This window comes from Mauremys mutica, chromosome 7, assembly GCF_020497125.1.
Source record: "Mauremys mutica isolate MM-2020 ecotype Southern chromosome 7, ASM2049712v1, whole genome shotgun sequence".
Classification (NCBI taxonomy): domain Eukaryota; kingdom Metazoa; phylum Chordata; order Testudines; family Geoemydidae; genus Mauremys; species Mauremys mutica.
In genome coordinates, this window is record NC_059078.1 from 51,027,663 (window position 1) to 51,050,516 (window position 22,854).

General features: G+C 49.1%; 1 protein-coding gene across 1 annotated transcript in view; it reads right to left on the reverse strand.

The window, feature by feature from the left end:
• The window catches only part of RBM6 (RNA binding motif protein 6), a 155,533-nt gene that overhangs the window by 30,408 nt on the left and 102,271 nt on the right, over positions 1–22,854 (reverse strand). The window contains exon 7 of the mRNA XM_045023212.1: positions 4,239–4,313. Coding sequence (XP_044879147.1) covers positions 4,239–4,313 — 75 coding nt within the window. The remainder of the gene's footprint in view (positions 1–4,238; positions 4,314–22,854) is intronic.

The following is a 22,854-nucleotide window of genomic DNA, read 5'->3' on the forward strand; positions in this document are numbered from 1 at the left end:
GGGGAGGTCCTGCAGGGTGTACTGCACCTGAGGCGGCAAGGTGGAGGACTACAGCCAGGAGATGCGCCTCATGGTCACTCCTGAGGCCAGGGTTCTGGCTCCTGAGTCCGCCGAATCCAGCGAGGCCTGGATGGAGGACCGGGAGGCTTTTCTGCCCTCCTCGAGGAGGGCCGAGAACTCCTGATGTGAGGCTGTTGGGATTAGCTCCGAAAATTTTGACAGGGACACCAAGATGTCAAAGGTGTAGCGAGCGAGAAGAGCCATCTGGTTGGCAATCCCCCTGCCAAATAGACCTTCCGGCCCAACAGATCCATGCGCCTAGCGTCTTTAGACTTTGGCGCCGGGGCTGGTTGCCCATGTCTCTCTCGGTCATTGACGGACTGCACCACGAGGGAGTCCGGAGTGGGGTGGGTGTATAAGTACTCGTAGCCGGTGGGAGGAACCGAGTACTTTCGTTCGACTCCACGTGCGGTGGGAGGGACGGACGCCGGTGACTGCCAGATGATAGTGGCATTCCTTTGGATAGTACGGATAAATGGGAGGGCCACCCGCAGGGGGGCCTCAGCTCCAATCACGTTGGTCACCGGGTTGTCATCCTCCGGGACCTCCGCCACGGGGAGGTCAATAGCCTTCGCCACCCGGCGAAGAAGGTCCTGGTGGGCCCGCAAGTCAATCGGATGGGGGGTCCGCCGTAGAAGCCCTCACCACCGCCTCATCCGGCGAGGATGACGAGGACAGACCCTGGACCACCACTTCTGGAGGTGGTTCTTCCATGGGGTGGGAAGCCGCCTCGGACCCCGGATGCTCTGCGGGACCAGGTGGTGACGGGGCCTCACCCGATGGTGATGGGGGAGGCCTGCTCACCGTGGCTTCCGTCACCCTGCGTTCGGCGCCCGCGGGTCGCGGGGGGAAGGGGAGCCCTTGGGGCTCGTGGTAGGCCCAGGGGACCCAAAAACCCCACTGCTGCGGACCGATGTCCTGGCCTTGGGGGTCGGCCCGGAGATCTCTCCCGCTGCCTGCCTGAGAGGCGACTGAGGGCTGACGAGAAGGCCAAGGGGGGGCAGAGGCGCTGATAGATTGCGCCGTGGATGCCAGCAGTCTGTCCTTGGACGGTGCCGAGGATCGGTGCCGGTCGTCGCGGTACCGGGATGGAGAGCGGGACCATCGACCACTTCGGTGCCGGGAGCTCGACCGCGATCTCGACCGACGGTGTCGGGAGCGGCTTCGGGAGTCGTGGTGCCGGGAACGATACCGGGAGCCGGACCTCCTGCGGTACCGGTGGTCGGGTGTCCAGGACCGGGAGCATCTCCGGGAGCGCGACCGGTACCTCGAAATCGAGTGGTACCGGGACTGCGACCGGCGCCGAGACGGGGAGCGGTACCATGATGGTGAACGGTGCCGGGACCTGGATCGGCGTGGCGGTGACCATCTGCGGGACCGGGATCTGGAGCGCCGTCTATCCTGTCCGTCAGGGGAAGGTGGCCGCATCATCGCCGGCTTGCCCGCTGACTGAACAGCCCGCACCGGCGGTGCCGGGGGCCGGAGGCTTGGTGCCTCTGTGAGCTCGATGAGCTCTCTCGCCGTCGAGAAGGTCTCGGGCGTGGACAGGAGATGTAGCTCGACCGCGGTTGGCACCGGGGAGCAGGGCGGTACCGGACTCAACGGCTCTTGCGGTGCCGGAGTCGACGGTACCGTGGACGGCTTGTGCCCCACCACAGCCGGTGCCGGAGCTGCCGGTGGTGGCTGGGCAAGCGGTCCCGGAGCATGAGGCTTAGAGGCTGTCTGCGCCGTCTTCCGTTTCCTCGCGGGAGAGAGGGAACGGTGCCGGGACGCCGGTGCCGGCTGTGGAGCTCGAGCAGTCTCGGTACCGGAGCGGCTCGGGGCCGCTGGTGCGCTGCGTGCCGAGGACGACTTCGGTGCCGCTGGGGTCGGCGTGGGAGGGCGAAGTGTCGACTCCATAAGGAGCTGCTTTAGGCAAGAGTCCCGCTCCTTCCTAGTTCGCGGCTTAAACGCCGTGCAGATCAGACACTTGTCTGGCCGATGGGTCTCCCCGAGGCAGCGCAGGCAGGAGTCGTGCGGGTCCCCGACCGGCATGTGCCGCTGGCAAGCCGCACAGGGCTTAAACCCCGGTGCCTTGGGCATGAGCCCGCACCGGTTGTGGAAGAAGAGGGGTAAACCCCCCTAATTCCCTTACTACACTATATCTAACTAAACTATTCAACTAACTTAACTACTTAACTAACTTAACCAACTATATACACGTAGCAAACAGAGAAACGCTAGGGCTGTGGAGGTAAAAGAGCACTCCACTGTTCCAACTGGCCGTCATGGGCGGTAAGAAGGAACTGAGAAGCGGACGGGCCGGCTGGGGTATATATCCAGCGCCATAGCGGCGCCACTCCAGGGGGCGCCCAGCCGGCCCGCCGGAGTTGCTAGGGTAAAAATGTTCCGAAGAGCCGTGCATGCACGGCGCGCACACCTAACTGGAATGCATAGGAGCAATCACTCGAAGAAGAATAATTAATTCTATTTGAGCGAAATCTTTGCAACACTGACTTTTTAAGGCCCTGTTGGAAGATGTTGATGATAAACAATCTGATCTTATCTTGCACACAGAAGTACGATGGCTGAGCAAAGATAAAGTTCTTGCACGTCTTTTAAGCCTAACTGAAGAGATAAAAGAATTTCTGAAGTCCACAAATCAGAACTTCGAGCAACTAGAAGACTCCAGCTGGTTAAGGGACTTGGCTTTTCTTGCCGACATCACTGACAAATTGAACATTTTAAATCTTGAGCTCCAGGGAAAAGACAAACATGTGGCTCAAATGATAGGTTCTGTAAAATTATTCAAAGCAAAACTGGTCTTGTGGATGTCACATATGAGGATGAAGTCTCTCATACATTTCCCAAGTATGAAGAAAATGGTATGTGACAGTGATTTTAACCCATCACCATTTGTTATCCACATTCAAACACTTCTGGAACAATTTGAAAAGATTTCAACAGTTCACCATCATTGAGCCTGTAGTTGCCTTTCTTGTGAATCCTTTTACTTGCCAAATAGAGGTAACAGAAATGGCTACATCAATTGCGAGTCTATTAAAGTAAGAACAGAAGACATGGAACTGGAGATTTTGGACCTTCAAAATGATATTGTTCTAAAATCCTGTGCAACAGATGAAAACTTTTGGAATCTGGTTGACCAAAAAAAGTTTCCTGCCTTAAAAAATGTAGCATGCAAAATAAAATCTTATTTTGGTTCCACGTATCTATGTGACGTTCTGTTTTCAACAATGAACATCATAAAATCAAAATACAGATCTCGGCTTGCAGATGCCCATCTTGATTGCTTACGAACGGGAATATCATTCTACTCTCCCAACTAGGAAAAATTGGCTGAAGAAATGCAGTGCCAAAAATCACACTGACTTTATTAGAAAAACCACGTGAATTAATTATACCTATTTTCCATTAAGTGCTGATGAGCACATATGATTAACTTGTGTTTAACTTTTTTTCATATTTGTTTGTTTTTTACTGAAATCCAGATACAGGTAACAATACAAAGAATATTTTTTAATTAACCATAAATGGCTATCTATGTTAAAGTAAGAATGATAAATATATTTGAACCAGCAGTTCAACAATGTTTTATATATAGGACTGAAATATTACTAGCCTCACTTTCTGCTACAGCTAGTCTAAATTTTTCCAGAAAACTGTCCAATCAAAAAATAATTTTACATTTTTAAAATAAATAAGATGAAAACTGTTTGATATTTTGTAAAAACTCTAATTTTTCTTACAGGTACATAAAAAAGAGCAAATTCACATGGTAAGGTGAAAGAGTAATTGCCGAATAATTTAATTAATACCTTTTACATGTAAAATTACCTTTTTTATCTTATGGATTCATATATTATGTAATATTAAATACAATGTTTTTCATATTATTTAATGTACAAATACAAAATAAGCCTTGAAAAACTGTTGGGCAGCCACTTACTATTTATAGTAGGTGCACAGTAACTTAAGCATATGTTGGAGAATCTGAATTTTCCTGCACTACCTAAAATACACAGGGAGAAAACATAGGAAAGGCAGGAACTTCAGTGCTGGAACCACTCAAGGGGTTCTTCCACAACTGAGCATGTATCTAACTCCACCTCACTACCCTCGGAAAGCAAGGGGGCGAGGGAAAAATAAGCGAACGAAATCCTCCATTGCCATGTACTTACGCGTTTGCAGCGCCAAAATTCCGGGCATGGCGTGTACTCAAGGGTCACTTCTTTACCACCAATCACAAGGGTTCCCTGTTGAGACAAGGGAGTCAATGACTAACATGCCAAACACACTAGGAAATTCAATGGTGGAAAAGAGGCTAAGCAAGCCCCAGGATACCAACCCAATGGGTTTTGTAAGCAAAGTAGGACGGCAAAAAAACCCAAAATCACCAGCTCAATTACAGAGCTGGAGCTTCACCAAGGAAATGAAAGGAGGGAACCAGCCTTTGCCTCTGCCACGGCACTTCCGCTGCACTGTTGACATGGTTAGTGCCAAGGCAGCTGGCCCAGGAAAGCTTTGACAGCTCCTCAAAGTGGAACCGACAGAATACAATGATCCCAAGATAAGCATACATGGGAATTGCTTCGACTCACTGCAAAGTCAATGGGTTGGGAAAGGGGCAGCTGGCCAAACTGCTCCAACCCAGCCACATCCTTGTCTGCTGGATGGGCCTCAGGAGAGGACACCTTGCTGGCAGGGACACTCGAGAAGGAACAAAAGGGAAAAAACACCACAAACAAGGGCAAGAGGAATTTGGTACCTGTGTTGGCCTCTCCGTCCTTCCTCAGAACCTGACTTTTCTCCAAGGAAACGTCCCACCCCATGGGGGAGGCTGTTGGCTTGGGAGAGGGCACAGCATGCCACCATGTGGAGAATGCAGGTTTGGGGCTGACTTTGAGCGCTCAGGCAGTGGCCAGACAAGAGCTGAGAGCACAACCCAGGATGGGGGGGGGGGGGGAAGGGGAAATGGGACAACAGGACAATACATGGGGACTATCATGTCCCTGGTCCAATTCTAGCGCATTCCTTTAGAGCTTCCCCTTGGGAGAAGACAGCAGTTTTGGCAGACTCTTGGAGCCCTTCGGGACAACAAGCTCTGCTGCGATACAGCTGTGTATATGGATTTTAAAGGATAAAATGAAGTGGAAGGTGAAAGTCCCAGATATCCACTTGGACCTGCCTCTGAACCCAGTGAGCACTCCCAGTGGCATTCATCACACTCACGCAGAGCCCAGGCTTACAAACCCAGGGCATCAGCGCTCACAAGAAATCCAGAGATTAGACTTGGCACCTGACAAAGAGTTTGGCTCTAGAATAGCTGGGGATAAGTCACCTTCTCCTTTGACACTGTAGCAGGGTGAAACCCTGCTCCTGCTGTGAGGGGTTTAAAAGTGGCCTGGCAGGGCTTGAGAGCGGCTGCTCTCAAGGCTGGGCTGATTGAGGAAGTGGCTGCAGCTGGGGCCATGCCCCAAACTGAGCCACAGGCCTTATAAAAAGGCCAGGGAAGCGAGAAGGAAAGTCAGTCTCTCTCTGCCTTCAGAGAGAGAAGGGCCTAGCTGCAGGGAGCTTGAGACTGGATACCTGAGTGAAGCAGGGCTGGGGAAAGGCTGAGGAGCTGGGGAGCTCCAGCCTGAAAAGCCCCAGGTTGCGGCCTAGCAGAGGGCTAACAGGTACTGGGGGTTGCAGAGGGCAGCCCAGGGGTAGGCCAAAGCAGCAGGTCCAAACCCAACCTTGCCAGTGATGAGTAGGCTGATACTGCAGTCTGCCCCAGGACGTGGGGCTAGACAATGACTGGCAGTAGCCAAATACTGAGGCAAGGTGGGGGTAGAGGGTGGGGGTTCCCTGAGGAGGGGAAACCCTAAGAGAAAAGGGGTTACTGCTAGGGGGCAGCACCCCAGGGGAACTCAGAAAGAAAGGGGGTTACTGCCAGGGGGCAGCACCCCATGTAAAAGGGCACCGGGTCCAAGGAGGGACACGGGGGGCCTGAGGACAGGTGGATCACCAGCCGGCAGAGGGCGCTCCAGCGCTGGAACGAGCTAATTCCCGGAGTCACCAGCAGGAGGCGCCGCAGGGGTGAGTCCTGGCCCGTCTACAGACACTTATTGGGCCAGGCTGTCTGTATCACCCCAGGTGGAGAACAGACAACCTGCACCCAACGCATAATGGCACATGGAGAAAATCTTATGCTTTCTCTTCATTTCATGCTCTGGTTTTAGATGAGGAGCACTCAAGATTTTTTTTCCAGATGCAGACTGTCAGCTAGCGCTACAGAACCCCGGCGACACAACAATACTTCTACTTCCTGTCCAGTTCGCAGCTGAACAACAAACCATACTCTCAGCACACATCCACACTCAGTTAAACCCCCGTTCTGCAACTACACACAACCATCACCAATGCAAAACAACTACACAGCTTCCTACCAATGCTGGTTCAACCTAGCACCCGGGATTGGAGCTAGTAAGTTCTATTTGATTGGGGGAGGGAGGAGAGATCTCTTAACTGCGCCTATCTACAAAGCTGCTTCATCTGTGACATCAGAACCCATTACAGACAGTACGAAGAGCACCTCAAGAGCAGCAAACACCAATGGAAACTAACAGATCCCACCAGCATGCTGGAGAAAGACAAAAACACTTGCAGCCCAAATCATTACTCCAGAATGAACATACAACAGAAACCAATTTAATTTGCTAAATCAAGTGCTCAGCTCCAGACCTCCACCTGCTAGCTATCAATTTCTGAGGTTCAGATTCTGAAATTGCTGACACCTGCACTCAAACTCCTGCTCTCTGGATCTCACACCTGCTGTTCTGGTCTGCATTCACATCTGAAAGAGACATTGTGGTATAAGAGAAACAGAGCACAGGTACAGTAATAAAGAGAGTAACCTTCGGCCAAGCGGCGGCTCCAGGCACCAGAACACCAAATGTGTGCCTGGGGCAGTAAGCTGCGGGGGGGCGGCCTACCGGTCGCCGCAAGGGCGGCAGTCAGGCTGCCTTTGGCGGCCTGCCTGCGAGAGGTCCGCCAGTCCCGCAGCTTCAGCGGCAATTCAGTGGCAGGTACGCCAAAGGCGCAGGACCAGCAGACCTCCCGCAGGCATGCCGCCGAATCCGCGTTACCAGCAGACCTCCCGCAGGCATGCTGCCGAAAGCCACCTGACTGCCCTGCTTGGGGCGGCAAAATACATAGAGCCACCCCTGCTTCGGCCTCTCACACACAGTGATGGTCTCCAAGCAAAATAAGCACCTCAGGATTTGTCACTCATGCTACAGAATTAAATTAACCCAGCTTGCTTTTCTTTTTCATTTCCTCATTCAAGACAAGAGATTCTCATATCATTGGAAGGCAGCTGGCGCCTCACCAGACCAAACTGTTTTCTGGCAGTACCCGGCTACTGCAGGATGACATATCTCCCCTCAGCTCCAGGCTCACTTTGGTTTCTAACAAGTCTGTGGGGCGTTTGCTTCAACCCCAGCAGACACAAAATCAGAATGTATTTGCAGTGGGGTGGAGTCCACCAGTGCAATCAGATAATCCAAAAATGGCTCTTGCTCAAGGTCATTAAATACTAGGGTCAGCTGCTGGAGTCCAGTTTCTTAAGATGTTTAGAACTCCAGACTGGATTTTTGTTCTGCCTAGCACAATGGGGTTCTGGGCTGTGACTGGAGCACCTACACACAGCAATAATGCAAATAGGTAATAATAATAATAATAATAATAATAATAAATAATGAGATAGTCTGCCTACAGTAGCACCTCAGTGTTACAAACACCAGAGCTATGAACCGACCAGTCAACACCACACATCACTTGGAATCGGAAGTATGCAATCAGGCAGCAGGAGAGATGAGAGAAGAGGAGAGAAAAAAAAAAGCAAATACAGTACAGTACTGTGTTAAATGTAAACTACTAAAAAAAGGGAAATTTAAAAAAACAATTTGATAAGGTAAGGAAACTGTTTCTGTACTTGTTTAATTTATATTAAGATGGTTAAAAGCAGCATTTTTCTTCATTATTATGAAGTTTCAAAGCTGTATTAAGTCAATGTTCAGTTGTAAACTTTTGAAAGAACATCCCTACCGTTTTGTTCAGAGTTATGAACAGCCTCTATTCCTGAGGTGTTTGCAACTCTGAGGTTCTACTGTATCTAATGTACTAACATGGCTCCCATTACCATCATATCTGAGCACTCCATCTTCCGGAGAGGTCCTACTATCTTCACTGCACAGACAGGAGCTGAGACCCAGAGACTGAGGCCACGTCTACACTATGGACCTTACAGCAGCACAGCTGTATCGCTGCAGCTGTGCTGCTGTAACGTCTCCTGTGTAGCCGCTCTATGCTGGCAGGAGACACTCTCCTGCCCACACAGCATTATCCACATTGGCACTTTTGTCAGTGAAACTTATGTCAGTCAGAGTAGTGTTATTTTCACACCCCTGACCCACAAAAGTTTTGCCAACAAAAGTCCTAGGGTAGACGTAGACTAAGTGATTTGGCAAAGGTCAAACGGAGTCTGTGTAGCACTGATGAATAAAATTGTTTTTAATTGTTCACTCTATTATATCTGCCTCTGGAAATTTCCACCACATGCGTCTGATGAAGTGGGTATTCACCCACAAAAGCTTATGCTCCAATACATCTGTTAGTGTATAAGGTGCCACAGGACTCTGTCGCTTTTTACAGATCCAGACTAACACAGCTACCCCTCTGATACTTGACACTTTATTAATGTAACTTCATAAGTGAAGTTTTATGAATGAAACAACATTCATTCATAAAACCAGTTACCCCAATAACTGGCTAATTGACCATTAAGATGCTTGTTAAGAGCCACAGCATTCAGCCAGCTGCCCTTGTAAGTTTCACTTTCAAGCCAATTGCTGCTTAAATCACTGAAACTTGCACTGTTTCAACATTGTAACTTCTGCTCACTGTTTGCCATTCATTATACTTGTCTACATGGCAGCTTCTGTTCACTCTTTGCCACTCCTTACACTTGTCCATATTGTAATTCAAACTCCATTTTAAAATGCTCACTCCATTTTGTAAAAGCCTGCTGCAGCAACCTTCATTTTTGCAAAACCTGGCTGTAATCTTATTAGTTTAGTTTAGATGTGTGAATGAGGTATGTATGTATGATGGAATCAACCTCCAGCGCCAGTCTGTCCTGATGAAATAAAGTTCAAACACCAACGGTTGAAAATGCAGACAACAGTCCTAACAAAGTAAGAAGAGTCCACCTTAAAAAGAAAAGGACAAAGGTACAATAGAAGGAAGATCAAAGCTAGGTCCGAGGCTGAAAGTCATGTCTGCAATTGACAGGTGATCAATTACACCGAACCCAGAGACAGCTTGACACATAGACTCTAGATTCAAACTAAAAGCCTATTAAAAAAAAAAAAAAAAGATGAGTGAGTTCGAAGATGTTGGGTAACGTTCTGCTGCCAACATGGGAGGGCAGATCCAGCCCTTCCTTGTGCCTGGCTTTCCTGGCCAGTTAGCCACAAGCTATGAAATCAAGCCACGGACTCAAGCTATGTTCAGGACTGGTAACTATACAGCAGCTGCAGAACATCTGATTGATGTTATATCAATGTGTGTGTGTGTGTGTGTGTGTGTGTGTATTAGTTATTGGTCATAAATCAAATTGTGTTATCATAATAAATGTGGCATCTTTGCCTTGCCCCCTGAAACAATCCTGTGTAGTTTTGTCTGCATAACATCTGTGGCAGAGCAGGAATTGAACCCAGGTCTCCCACATGCCACACTAGCACCCTAACCATTGGGCCACCCCTCAGTGGGTGCAGGCAGGGCAGTGGGAGCTGGGAACAGCCGTTCATTGTGGAACATCAACTGAACCGGCAGACTCTCCACGCCACCTGACCCAGGCTGCTAATTACTGTTTGGAGGGATCCCTAGCACATAAACTCATCAAACCACGTTCCTGGAATTATTTTGCAACGTTAATGCTCAAACCTCGTACACATTGGTTGCCCCAGAGAAAAGGGAAGCCATAGAGAAAGGGGTTTATGGGACGACTGATCCTCCTGCAGCCACTAGAAGAGACGCACTGAAGAGAACTGGATAAAACAGAAATGGACCTGCCCATCAGGCATCAATTTGGGGGTTAGGCATGCCACCCACCCTTCTCACTTTCCCTGCAGCCTGCCCCTTGTGAGCCAACTGCTGTTCTCCTCCCACTGGGCTCATCCCCGGCTGTCCGCTGGAGCTGCTTCAGCAGCACCACCACCGCCACCATACAGACTAGGCGAGCTTGGCCAAGCTGACATCTGTAGCTCTTGCTGACACCTTCCTTGTGCACCCAGCACATGGCACTGAGACCCCCAAGCCAGAGAACCTCTTCAGGGGTCACATGTGGCGCTGAACACGTGCACAAGACTAAGCACGTACCTGAGGCTTTAAAGCAGAGGTAAGAGTAAATATGGGAAAGAGAGGGGTACAGGAGGCAAAGCTCATACGAACACAGATGCCTCCTTCAGGCCTGACAGTCCGTAGAGCAGGCAGAACACTTTCTCTGGGGCCTGTAACACAGTCAGAGACGGGCCATGGGGCTGCACCACCTGGAAGATGTCCTGTGCCTGAGGACAGAGTGGGCGTAGCAGCAGGCAGTGCAAGGAGATGGGGTGCACAACCTCCTGAAGGAAGCAGTGGCCCCGTCAGTGCACATCAAGGCGGGTCTCTAGAGCAGCAGGCCGACAGATTCCCCAACACCTAGGTTAATGGCATCCGAGATATTGCGAAGGACAGGGGTGGCAATCAATAGGGTTCTGTACCTGTGGAGTTTGGCAAAGCCTTGTAACAGTGCTCAGGAATCCCTACAAAGCAGCACCCCCACTCACATCACCTGCTGATCAGACACTGAAGCCTGCTTTGCAGGGAGAGGGCTTGGGTGTTACCCTCAAATCCTTCACTCCATACACTATCCACTACTAGTCACCATTAAAAGAGGGAAAGTCAATATGCCAGCTCCTAAGACCTTCCACCAGCCACCACTAGCCTTGCCCTTAGCTGGCACACTCCACCCACCCACCAGGCGGCTGTTTACCAATCTATGCAGCAGCATCTGCAGTCACCATACCAGATCTCATGTCTGAAAGCCATATGCCATGAGGTCAGACAGTGACAGGATCACAGAATCATAGAATATCAGGGTGGGAAGGGACCTCAGGAGGTCATCTAGTCCAACCCCCTGCTCAAAGCAGGACCAATCCCCAACTAAATCATCCCAGCCAGGGCTTTGCCAAGCCTGACCTTAAAAACCTCTAAGGAAGGAGATTCCACCACCTCCTTAAGTAACCCATTGCAGTGCTTCACCACCCTCCTAGTGCTTCCATGACTCAGCACCTCACCTCCTGCTGTGTAAAGGATGGACTGCATCACTCAGCCAAGATATCTTTGAGCTTTGTCACCAAACTGATGATTCTGGGCCCTTTGCGTGGCAGCAGCACAGACCACACAATGAGAGTAGAGGGGAAGAGGTGTCCTAGCATCACCCAGTCCCTCTTAACTGAGCTCTACCCCCTTCACCATGCCCAGGTGAATCGTAAGGACATCAGGGGGAGAAGGGGGAAGATTCTGATGTTGCCAATCAGAAAGCCATGGCATCAACTGGTCCCATGCTGGCCAAAGCAATGAACTCTCAAGTCAACTGACTCAATCTACTGCAAGCCATGTAAAGAAGGTGCTGCCCTCTTGTGCGAATTTAGCCGCGCTAGGTCGATTTTATAATGAATGAGACTACACAACCAACCCTGTTCCACCGAACTAAAGGGCTCTTAAAATCGACTGCTGTACTCCTCCCCGATGAGGGGAGAAGTGCTAAAGTTGACCTTCCTGGGTCGAATCTGGAGTAGTGTAGACGCAGCACTGTGCAATTCAATGGTATTGGCCTCCGGGAGCTATCCCTGAGTGCTCCAATGTGACCGCTCTGGATAGGTACACAGGAAAAGCATTGGGAATTTTTGAATTTAATTTCCTGTTTGGGCAGCGTGACAAGCTCAGCAGAACAGATGATCATGCAGTCCCAGAATCGCAAACGAGCTCAAGCATGGAGTGAACGGGAGACACTGGATCTGATTTCTGTATGGGGAGAAGAATCTGTGCAGGCAGAACTCCGATCCAGCAAAAGAAATGCTGATATATATGCCAAAATCTCACAGGGCATGGTGGAGAGCGGCTACACCAGGGATGCACAGCAGTGCTGCATGAAAATTAAGGAGCTCAGGCAAGCCTACCAAAAGACAAAGGAAGCAAACAGTTGCTCCGTGTCAGAGCCCCAGACATGCTGCTTCTATGATCAGCAGCATGCCATTCTGGGGGGACCCTACCAGTACCCCAACACTCTTTGTGGACACCTGGCAAGGTGGCAGCCTCATGCAACACAGATGAGGATTTTGTGGAGGAGGAAGAGAATGCGCAGCAGGCAAGCGGAGAATCCATTCTCCCCGGCAGCCAGGACCTTTTCTTCACCCTGGAGCCTCCCAGAGCCTATTGTTCCCGGACCCTGAAAGCAGAGAAGGCACCTCTGGTGAGTGCACATTTGTAACGACACTACAGGGGTTAAAAGCAATTGTGTTTAATGTCTGATTTGCCCTGAACAATTGGGATGCATTCGCGGCCTGTACAGCTAATGGAAAAATCTGTTAATGTGTCTGGGGATGGAGTGGGAATCTCCAGGGACATCTCCATGAAGCTCTCCTGGCGGTACTCTGAAACCCTTTGCAGAAGGTTTCTGGGGAGGGCTGCCTTATTTCGTCCTTCCCGGTAGGACACTGCCATGCCCAGCCAGTAGCAGTGGTCTGGAATCATTGCAGCACAAAGCATGATAGCGAATGGTCCTGGGTTTTGGTTGCATTCATGCAACATTCAGCCTTTATCTTTCTGTGTAAGCCTCAGGAGAGTGATATCATTCATGGTCACCTGGTTGAAATAGAGGAAGTTTTGTAAGGGAACAGTAATCCTGTTTGGTGATCCCCGACACATTACACCCCAGGCATGGTGGGCTGTTTGCGCCTGGCTAAAAGGGATCATCCTGGAGAATAGCCACGCCGGTGGGGGGGAGGGGGGTGTTAAAGACCCCAAAACCGCAGCCCCTCCTTTTAAACGGCAAACACAACTGGCATTGGTTCCTATGGGAAAGGAGGGCGCTGCAGTTTGAAACCATTCCCACATTATGAATGCAGAAGACGCCAACCTCACGTACCCTTTGGCTTACCATGGCTGCCTGCAAACCGAATTCTGTTGCCCAGCCACATGTGATGTGTCACCCTACCGGCAGGTGCTCAATATAAAAGGCAAAATGCGACCTTGTACCTAAAATATGTGCTGTCTGCTGTGAATTGCTTGATTCACTGTGAAAGAGTCTCCCTTTTCTTCTCAGAAATGTATCTTTTTTAAAGTCTACTCTCCCTTCTCCCCCCCCCCCCTGCAGCTGCAAAGGCTTCTATGCTCCCCGCATCAACTCCGTCCCTGAAGTTATCGCAGATCAGAAGATGAAAAAAATGCACTCGCAATAACATGTTTTCAGAGCTCATGCAGTCCTCCCACACTGATAGGGCACAGCTGAATGTATGGAGGCACTCGGTGGCATAGGCCAGGAAAGCATACAGTGAGCTTGATTGGAACACGCAGAAAGAGATGCTGAGGCTAATGAGGAAGCAAACAGACATGATGAGGCATCTGGTGGAGCTGCAGGAAAAGCAACTAGACTACAGATCACCGCTGCAGCCATTGTGTAACCACCTGCCCTCCTCACCAAGTTCCATATCCTCCTCACCCATATGTCCAAGAACATGAGGGTCGGGGAGGCTCTGGGCACCCTGCCACTCAACTCCAAAGAATGGCCCAAGCAACAGAAGGGCTGTCATTCAAACAGCTTTGATTTGTAGTGTGGCTACAATAAGCAATGTGGCCTTGTCCTTCCCTCCTCCCCCACCCCACCCCATTATCAAAGCCGTTGTACACCTTGGCTTCCTTTTACCAGTCAGTGTTGTCAGTAATCCCAAGTTTTTTTTAATAAATAAAAAATGGATTCAGAATAATAGGGACTTTATTTCCTGCGCCAGCTGTGGTCAAAGGGGAGAGGGGGATTGGCTTACAGGAAAGTACATTCACCAAGGGAGGTGGCTTTGCATCAAGGACGAACACACACAACTGTCACACTGTAGCCAGGTCAGCCATGAAACTTTTTCAAAGCCTCTCTGATGCACAGCGTGCCTCGGTGAGCTCTTCTAGTTGCCCTGGTGTCTCACTGTTCAAAATTGGCCACCAGGTGATCTGCCTCAACCTCCCACCCCGCCATAAACGTCTCCCCCTTACTCTCACAGATATTATGGAGCACACAGCAAGCAGCAATAACAATGGGAATATTGGCTTTGCTGAGGTCTATCCAAGTCAGTAAACTGCGCCAGCACGCTTTTAAACGTCCAAAAGCACATTCTACCACCATTCTGCACTTGCTCAGCCTATAGTTGAACTGCTCCTTACTGCTGTCCAGGCTGCCTGTGTACAGCTTCATGAGCCATGGGAGCAAGGGGTAGGCTGGGTCCCCAAGGATAACTATTGGCATTTCAACATCCCCAATGGTAATTTTCTGGTCTGGGAAGAAAGTCCCTTCTTGCAGCTTTCCGACCAGCCCAGAGTTCTGAAAGATGCGAGCGTCATGCACCTTTCCCAGCCATCCCACGTTGATGTCAGTGAAACGTTCCTTGTGATCCACCAGTGCTTGCAACACCATTAAGAAGTACCTCTTGCGGTTTATGTACTCTTTGGTGAGGTGGTCCGGTGCCAAGATAGGGATGTATGTTCTATCGCCCCACCACAGTTAGGGAACCCTATTACAGCAAAACCATCCACTATGCCCTGCACATTTCCCAGAGTCACTACCCTTCTTAGCAGAAGGGTATTGATTGCCCTGGCTACTTGGATCACAGTGGCCCCCACAGTAGATTTGCCCACTCCAAATTGATTCCCAACTGACCAGTAGCAGTGAGGCGTTGCAAGCTTCCACAGGGCTATCGCCACTCGTTTCTCAACTGTCAGGACAGGTCTCATCTTGGTATTCCTGCACTTCAGGGTGGGGGAAAGCAACTCACAAAGTTCCATGAAAGTGGCCTTATGCATGTGAAAGTTTCGCAGCCACTGGGAATCATCCCATACCTGCAACACTATGCGGTCCCACATCTGTGCTTGTTTGCCAGGTCCAAAATCAGCATTCCACTGTATCAACATGCCCCAATGGTGCCATGATATCCCAATTGCCACATCCCGTGCTTTCAGGAACATCTGTGTCCAGGTCCTCCTCACTCCTAGCTAGGCTCTGCACATACTGCAGGATAATGCACGAGGTGTTTGCAATGCTCACAAAAGCAGTGTGCAGCTGAGCAGGTTCAATGTTTGCTGTGCTATGGCGTCTGCACAGATAACCCAGGAAAAAAGGCACAAAATGATTGTTTGCCGTTGCTTTCAAGGAGGGAGGGAGGGAGGGGGGACCAACAACATGTACCCAAATCCACCTGCGACAATGTTTTTGCCCCATCAGGCATTTGGAGCTTAACCCAGAATTCCAATGGGCAGCGGGGACTGTGGGATAGCTACCCACAATGTACCACTCCATGATCGATGCTAGCCATGGTATTGAGGACGCACTCCGCTGACCTAATGCACTTAGTGGGGACATGCACGATCGACAGTATAAAATCGGTTGCTAAAGATCAACTTCTATAAAATCGACCTAATTTTATAGTGTAGACATGCCTTCAGAAAGGTACCAGGATGAGACCCCAGGAGCCAATTCACCTACTCAGAGCACACCAGAAAAGGCACAGGGCTCTGCTCCAAAGGGATGGGCCAAAGCCATCCAGATCCTTCCCCACCCCAATCCTAGTCCTTACAGGTGTCTGGAATTGTCCAATGAGGGTCCTTCCTGCAAGGGAGAGCCCCCAGTGGCGACAGGCATGTGAGAAGCCATGGCCTCCCCACAAGCTCCTGGCCTGGGAAACATGCACAGGTTGTGATGGCCAACATAGAGGTCTGTTCAGTCCTGCCCATGGGATTGGCATAGCAGCAGCTGCATGTCCTGTCCCTGCCATCCACTGTCCTCTGCCATGCAGCGTGAGGAGCTGCGACTCCTTGGCATACTCTCTCCGCAGTGCAGATAGCACACCGGGGTGGCAGCTGTCAGCAGGAACAGGGCGCACAGTTGCTGCTGCTGCACCAACCCCACAGGCCGGAGGAGGGGAGCTGGTGTGATAAATAAAGTGCCAATGGGAGCCAATGGGAAGGTAGAACTTTTTAAAATTGGGAAAGAAACTTTCCCTTTGTCTGTTGCTCTCCAGAGAAGGAGATATGGAGCAGCAATGCTAAAAGCAGGAATGCTGTGTAAAATTTGAACCAGATATAAAAAACCGTCAGATCATATCTAGAACTACTTTTAACAACCCATATATGTAAGTAAATTAGAAATGTTTAGGAAGACGTGATTAGGTTTATTTCTGTTTATTTTTTAAGGCTTGTGGACTCCTCTGTGCTAACCCCAGATGCTTTTGTTTGCTTTTAACCTTTAAGCTAACCCCCAAGAAAGCTATTTTGGGTGCTTAATTTTTGGAACTGCTTTTTTAAAATCTAGCAAAATCCTAAATTCCAGATGTATTTTCTCCCTTTTTGTTTTTAATAAAATTTTCCTTTTTTAAGAACAGGGTTGGATTTTTGGTGTCCTAAGAGGTTTGTGCATAAGCTGTTTGATTAGCTGGTGGCAACAGCTAATTTCCTTTGTTTTCTTTCTCAGCTCTTCCCGGGGGGCGGGGGTGAAAGGGCTTGAGGGTACCCCACAGGGAGGAATTCCCAAGTGCTCCTTCCTGGGTCCAAGGGTTGTTTGTTTGTTTTTTTGCATTTGGGTAGAGGCAGCCTTTACCAAGCCAAGGTCAGAGAAAAGCTGTAACCTTGGGTGTTTAATACAAGCCTGGAGTGGCAAGTATTAATTTTTAGATTCCTTCCGGGCACCCACCTTCTGCACTCGGAGTGAGTGGGGATTCAGCCTTGACAACTGGTCTGACCCGAGAAGGCCCAGTTGTTTTCCCACCCAACCCAACCCACACCTGACACCTGTAGTCTGGTCCCATCAGGTTAGAGTCATAAGAACATAAGAGCAGCCACACTGGGCCAGGCCAATGGTCCATCTAGTCCAGTGTCCTGTTTTCCTACAGTGGCCAATGCCAGGTGCTTCTGAGGGAATGAACAGGGCAATTTATCAAGTGATCCATCCCATCTAGTCCCAGCTTTTGCTAGAGCATGAGGCTGCATCCCTGATCATCTTGGCTAAGAGCCATTGATGGAGCTGTCCTCCATGAATTTATCAAATTCTTTTTTTTAACCCAGTTACACTTTTGGTCTTCACAACATCCCCTGGCAACGAGTTCCACAGGTTCACTGTGTTGTGTGAAGTAGTACTTCCTTATGTTTGTTTTAAACCTCCTGCCTATTCATTTCATTGAGTGACAACTGGTTCTTGTGTTATTTGAAGGAGTAAACAACACTTCCTTATTCACTTTCTCCACACCAGTCATGATTTTATAGATTTCTATCATATCTCCACCCCCCACCCAATCATCTCAGTTCTAAACTGAACAATCCATCTTTTAATCTCTCCTCACATGGAAGCTGTTCCATACCCACAATCATTTTTGTTATCCTTTTCTGTGCTTTTGCCAATTCTAATACATCTTTTTTGAGATGGGGCAACCACAACCGTATGCCGTATTCAAAGTGTGGGTGTACCATGGATTTATATCGTGACATTATGCTATTTTCTGTCTTATCCTTTTTCTAATGATTCCTAACATCATTAGTTTTTTTTTGACTGCTGCTGAAAACTGAGCAGCTGTTTTCAGAGAATTATCCACAGTCACTCCAAGATCTCTTTCTTGAATGGTAACAGCTAATTTAGTCCCCATCATTTTGTATGTACAGTTGGGATTATGTTTTCCAATGTACATTACTTTGCATTTATCAACATTGAATTTCATCTACCATTTTGTTTCCCCATCACCCAGTTTTGTGAGATCCCATGTAGCTCTTTGTGGTCTGCTTTGGACTTAACTATCTTGAGTAGCTTTGTACCATCTGCAAACTTTGCCATCTCACTGTTTACTCCTTTTTCCAGATCACTGATGAATATGTTGAACAGCACTGATCCTTGGGGGACACTACTATTTACCTCTCTCCGTTCCAAAAACTGACCACTTATTCCTCCTTTTGTTTTTTTATCTTTTAACCAGTTACTGATCCATGAGAGGACCTTCCCTCTTATCCCAGAACTGCCTACTTTACTTAAGAGCCTTTGGTGTGGGACCTTGTCAAAGGCTTGCTGAAAGTCCAAGTACACTATATCCACTGGATCACCCTTGTCCATGTGTTTTTTAATCCCCTCAAAGAATTCTAATGGATTGGCGAGGCATGATTTCCCTTTACAAAAGTTGTGTTGATTCTTCCCCAACAAATCATGTTAATCTATGCATCTGATCATTCTATTCTTTACTGTAGTTTCAACCAATTTGCCTGGTACTAAAGTTAGGCTTACTAGCCTATAATTGCCAGGATCGCCTCTGGAGACAGGCTGCAGGGCTCTAGGTCACTGCTTCAACATGCATTTTTCCAAGTTAGTATCTTTTTTATTTCCTATTCATACTTCTAGCCTTCCTGGGTACCACCTTTGGAGTATTTCTTGGTCTTCGGTGGTGTTTGCAGCTGCTCCCAATTTAGTATCCTCCACTGATTTCATCCCATTGCTTTTTACCCCCTCCCCAATCATTACTGAAGCTTTTAAGTAAGGCTAAACCAAACAGTGCTCCTTGTGGCTGTGCACACCACACGAAACATCTCCCCTGTGACTTGACACATTGCTGCTGATCACTTCCCTTTGCCTGTGGCCCTTCAGCCAATTTCAAACCCACGTGAGCATTCTTATCCATTGCAACTTGAATAAAAACCCATGAGGCTTTGTACCAGATACTTTCCTAAAACCAGGATCTATCACAGCAACTATTTCCATTCACAAATTATGCCATTTTACATAGACATAGTCAAGTCCATGGTCTTTGTCCTTACCTTCAAAGCACTCCATGGCCTGGGTCAGGGCACCTAAAAGACCATTTAAAGCTTCGGGATGAAGACGGTGGCTGACAGCTTCGCTCCTCTGGCACAATGGAACTCTCAACAAAGAGTAATGCTCGTCAGTGCAGGAAACAGAACCTTCTCCAGGGGGTGGCCCAAGACTATGGACTAAACTCCCCCAGAAACAAAGGACCAGCACAAAATTCGCTGCTCTGCGCTCCAAGTGCAGGACATATTTCTTTGATCTTGCCTTTTCTTATATAAACATAAAGCCATAGGTGTATTTATTTAATAAATAGAACAAACCCTATGAAAACAAGACACTCCACTGCACACACTTCTCACTCTGGGGAAAGGATGAACGAACAAACAACATATGACAAATGTATAGTCATGTTGCTTAACATGCTACTGGAAGGCAGTCCGATATTACAAGGATGAGTGCAATATAAAAACCTATATAGAAGTCTGTCTGGTGTGACTGGTTCATTATAAACCCATGCTGATTATTGTTTAAGATTCCCCCACCCAATAGATTGGGAGGTGTCCGGGTAGGAGAAGGTCAGGAACCACTGCAACAGCATTAACAGATTGTTTTTTCTAATACTGGCACGTTTATTTTACAAGAGATTTAGGCTAAACTTACTGTAAGACTGGAGAAAAGTGACAGTGGTACCAGACTTCTGCAATGACCCCAGCTCTCTAGAGACTTAACGGTCAATAGTTCAATTACCTGAGTCGCTAATTCCTTTAATACCCTGCATCAGCCAGACCTGCTGACTACATGCTTACTTTTTTCAAGTGCTTCTTTATCCAATCTCTTCCCCACTGCCTCCCCCGCAGTTCTTGAAGTTATTAGCTATTTTCACAAGGTTAACATCATTACTTAACAGGCCAAAATGCTTCCCTGTCTCCTTCAGGACCTTTCTTCATTAACGGAGTTCAGCATCTCAGTGATTCTGAAGTCCTCAACTCCCCTGTTTCTTAATGGGCCTTCTCTTTCTCTCGTACCTTTTCCCAGATATTTAAAAAACCCAATTTCCTTTAATCCCTTGTTAAATATTTACTTTGTTGTTGTTGCTTTTACCCAGTCCCTGAAAGTCTTTCCTCTTGTAGATTTGTCTGGTTACCCCTCCATTTCCCAGTTCTAAGACAGGGCTTTTTGCCTCTTGATCTTTGAGCAGACCTTTGTGATGCCACAAAGGTTTTCACAGGAATTACAGTCATATTATATAAGGCCAGAAGAGACCACTGAGATCATCTAGACCAGGGGTTCTCAACCTTTTTCTTTCTGAGGCCCCCAACAACGTGCTATAAAAACTCCACGGCCTAGCGGTAGAGAGGGGGACTCGGGGCTCTGGGACAGGGGGGAGGAGGGGCTCAGGCATAGGTGTATTTTAACTTCTATTTTGGGTGGGCAGGGGCCAGAAGGGGTTGAGCCAGCTCCACCCAGCAGGGTCCGGGGAGGGAGCGCCACCTCCACCCCCTGACTCACCTTAGCAGGCCACCCAGCCTGTTTGGGTGGGAGGGATGGGGGAAGGAGAAGACATGGCAACCAAAAATTATAACTCAAAGGCGGGGGGAGGGGGGACGCACTCAGCTCAAAAAGTTTGAAAACAGCTCAGGGTGCAGGGAGAGGGGTAGGTAAGGGCTCTGTGCCAGGCGGGCTCCCCTGCGGTTCCTGTTCCCTGAGGGCTCTGCCAGCCATGAAGCCAGGTCCCTCCGCCCAGGCAACTCTTACTGGCTGCATGAGCAAAGGGGGCTGGGAGCTTCACTCCCCTGCAGCAGCAGCAGATGAGGGAATGCTGCAGCTACCTGCTCTGTGGTACCAGCCAGAGGAGCAGCTGTCCCACATTGCCCAGCTCCGGCTTCCCGCCTCTTACTTGGCCAGGGGGTGGGAGGGGGCGTGTGTGGAGCTGCCCTGGGACTGCCCTGCTCTTGCACTGTAGTTTCGGGGGGGTGTAACACCCACGTGTCCCCCCCAACTCTGCCCATAGGCTCAGGGCTTCTGCCCCGTGCTGCTCCCACCTTCAACCTTGCGGGGAGCACTAGGAATCGGGGCTTCAACCTGAAGCTCCTGGCTTCACCCCTGTAGGAGGTGCAGCGGCTCGGGCTCTGGGTTTTGGCCCCGGGGCCCCCATGAAAGGGTTTACGGACCCCCTGTTGAGAACCACTGACCTAGACTTACCTCCTGCATAACACAGGCCACACAACTTTCCTAAATTAATTCCTGTTTGAACTAGAGCATAATTTCCACCACAACCTTTGATGAGATATTCCAATGGTTAACTACCCTCACTGTTAAAAAAATTGTGCCTTATTTCCAGTCTGCATTTATGTAGCTTCAACTTCCAGTCACTGGAGCATGTTAGGCCTGGTCTACACTAGGCGTTTAAACCGGTTTTAGGAGCGTAAAACCGATTTAACGCCACAACCGTCCACACTAGGAGGCACCATATATCGATTTTAATGGCTCTTTAAACCGGTTTCTGTACTCCTCCCTAACGAGAGGAGTAACGCTAGTATCGGTATTAAAATATCGGATTAGGGTTAGTGTGGACGCTGATCGACGGCATTGGCCTCCGGGAGCTATCCCACAGTGCACCAGTGACCGCTCTGGACAGCATTCTGAACTCAGATGCACTGGCCAGGTAGACAGGAAAAGCCCCGTGAACTTTTGAAATTCATTTCCTGCTTCCCCAGTGTGTAGATCTCATCAGCACAGGTGACCACGCACAGCTCATCAGCACAGTTAACAATGCAGTCTCCTGAGAATCGTAAAAGAGCCCCAGCATGGACTGCACGGGAGGTACTGGATCTGATCGCTATCTGGGGAGAGGATTCAGTGCTAACAGAACTGCGTTCCAAAAGACGAAATGAAAAAGTATTTGAAAGAATTTCTAAGGCTATGATGGATAAAGGCCACAGCCGGGACTCAGTGCAGTGCAGAGTGAAAGTTAAGGAGCTCAGACAAGGCTACCAGAAAACCAAAGAAGCAAACGGAAGGTCCGGGGCAGGTCGAAAAACATGCCGCTTCTATGCTGAGCTGCATGCAATTTTAGGGGGCTGCACCACAAGTACCCCACCCCTGATCGTGGATTCCGAGGTGGGGGTTGTAATCTCTGCCATGGCTGAGGATTATGCAGACGGGGAAGATGAAGATGAAGAAGAGGAGGAAGACCTAGCAGAGAGCACACAGCACTCCGTGAGCCCCAGCAGCCAGGAGCTTTTTATCACCCTGACGGAATTACCGTCCTCCCAGCCCTCACAAGCCACTATCCCAGACAATGACGCCATGGAAGGGAGCTCTGGTGAGTGTACCTTTGCAAATAGCAAACAGTGTTTTTTAAGCAAGCCTTTTTTAATGATTGATTTGCCCTGAGGACTTGGGATGCATTCGCAGACAGTACAGTTACTTAGAAAAGTTTGTTAACATGTCCGGGGATTGAGAGGAAATCCTCCAGGGACATCTCGATGAAGCGCTCCTGTAGGTACTCCAGAAGCCTTTGCAGAAGGTTTCTGGGCAAGGCAGCCTTGTTCCGCCCACCGTGGTAGGACACTTTACCACGCCATGCATGTAGCAAGTAATCAGGTATCATTGCGTGGCAAAGCATAGCAGCGTATGGTCCCGGTGACTGCTGGCATTCAAGAAGC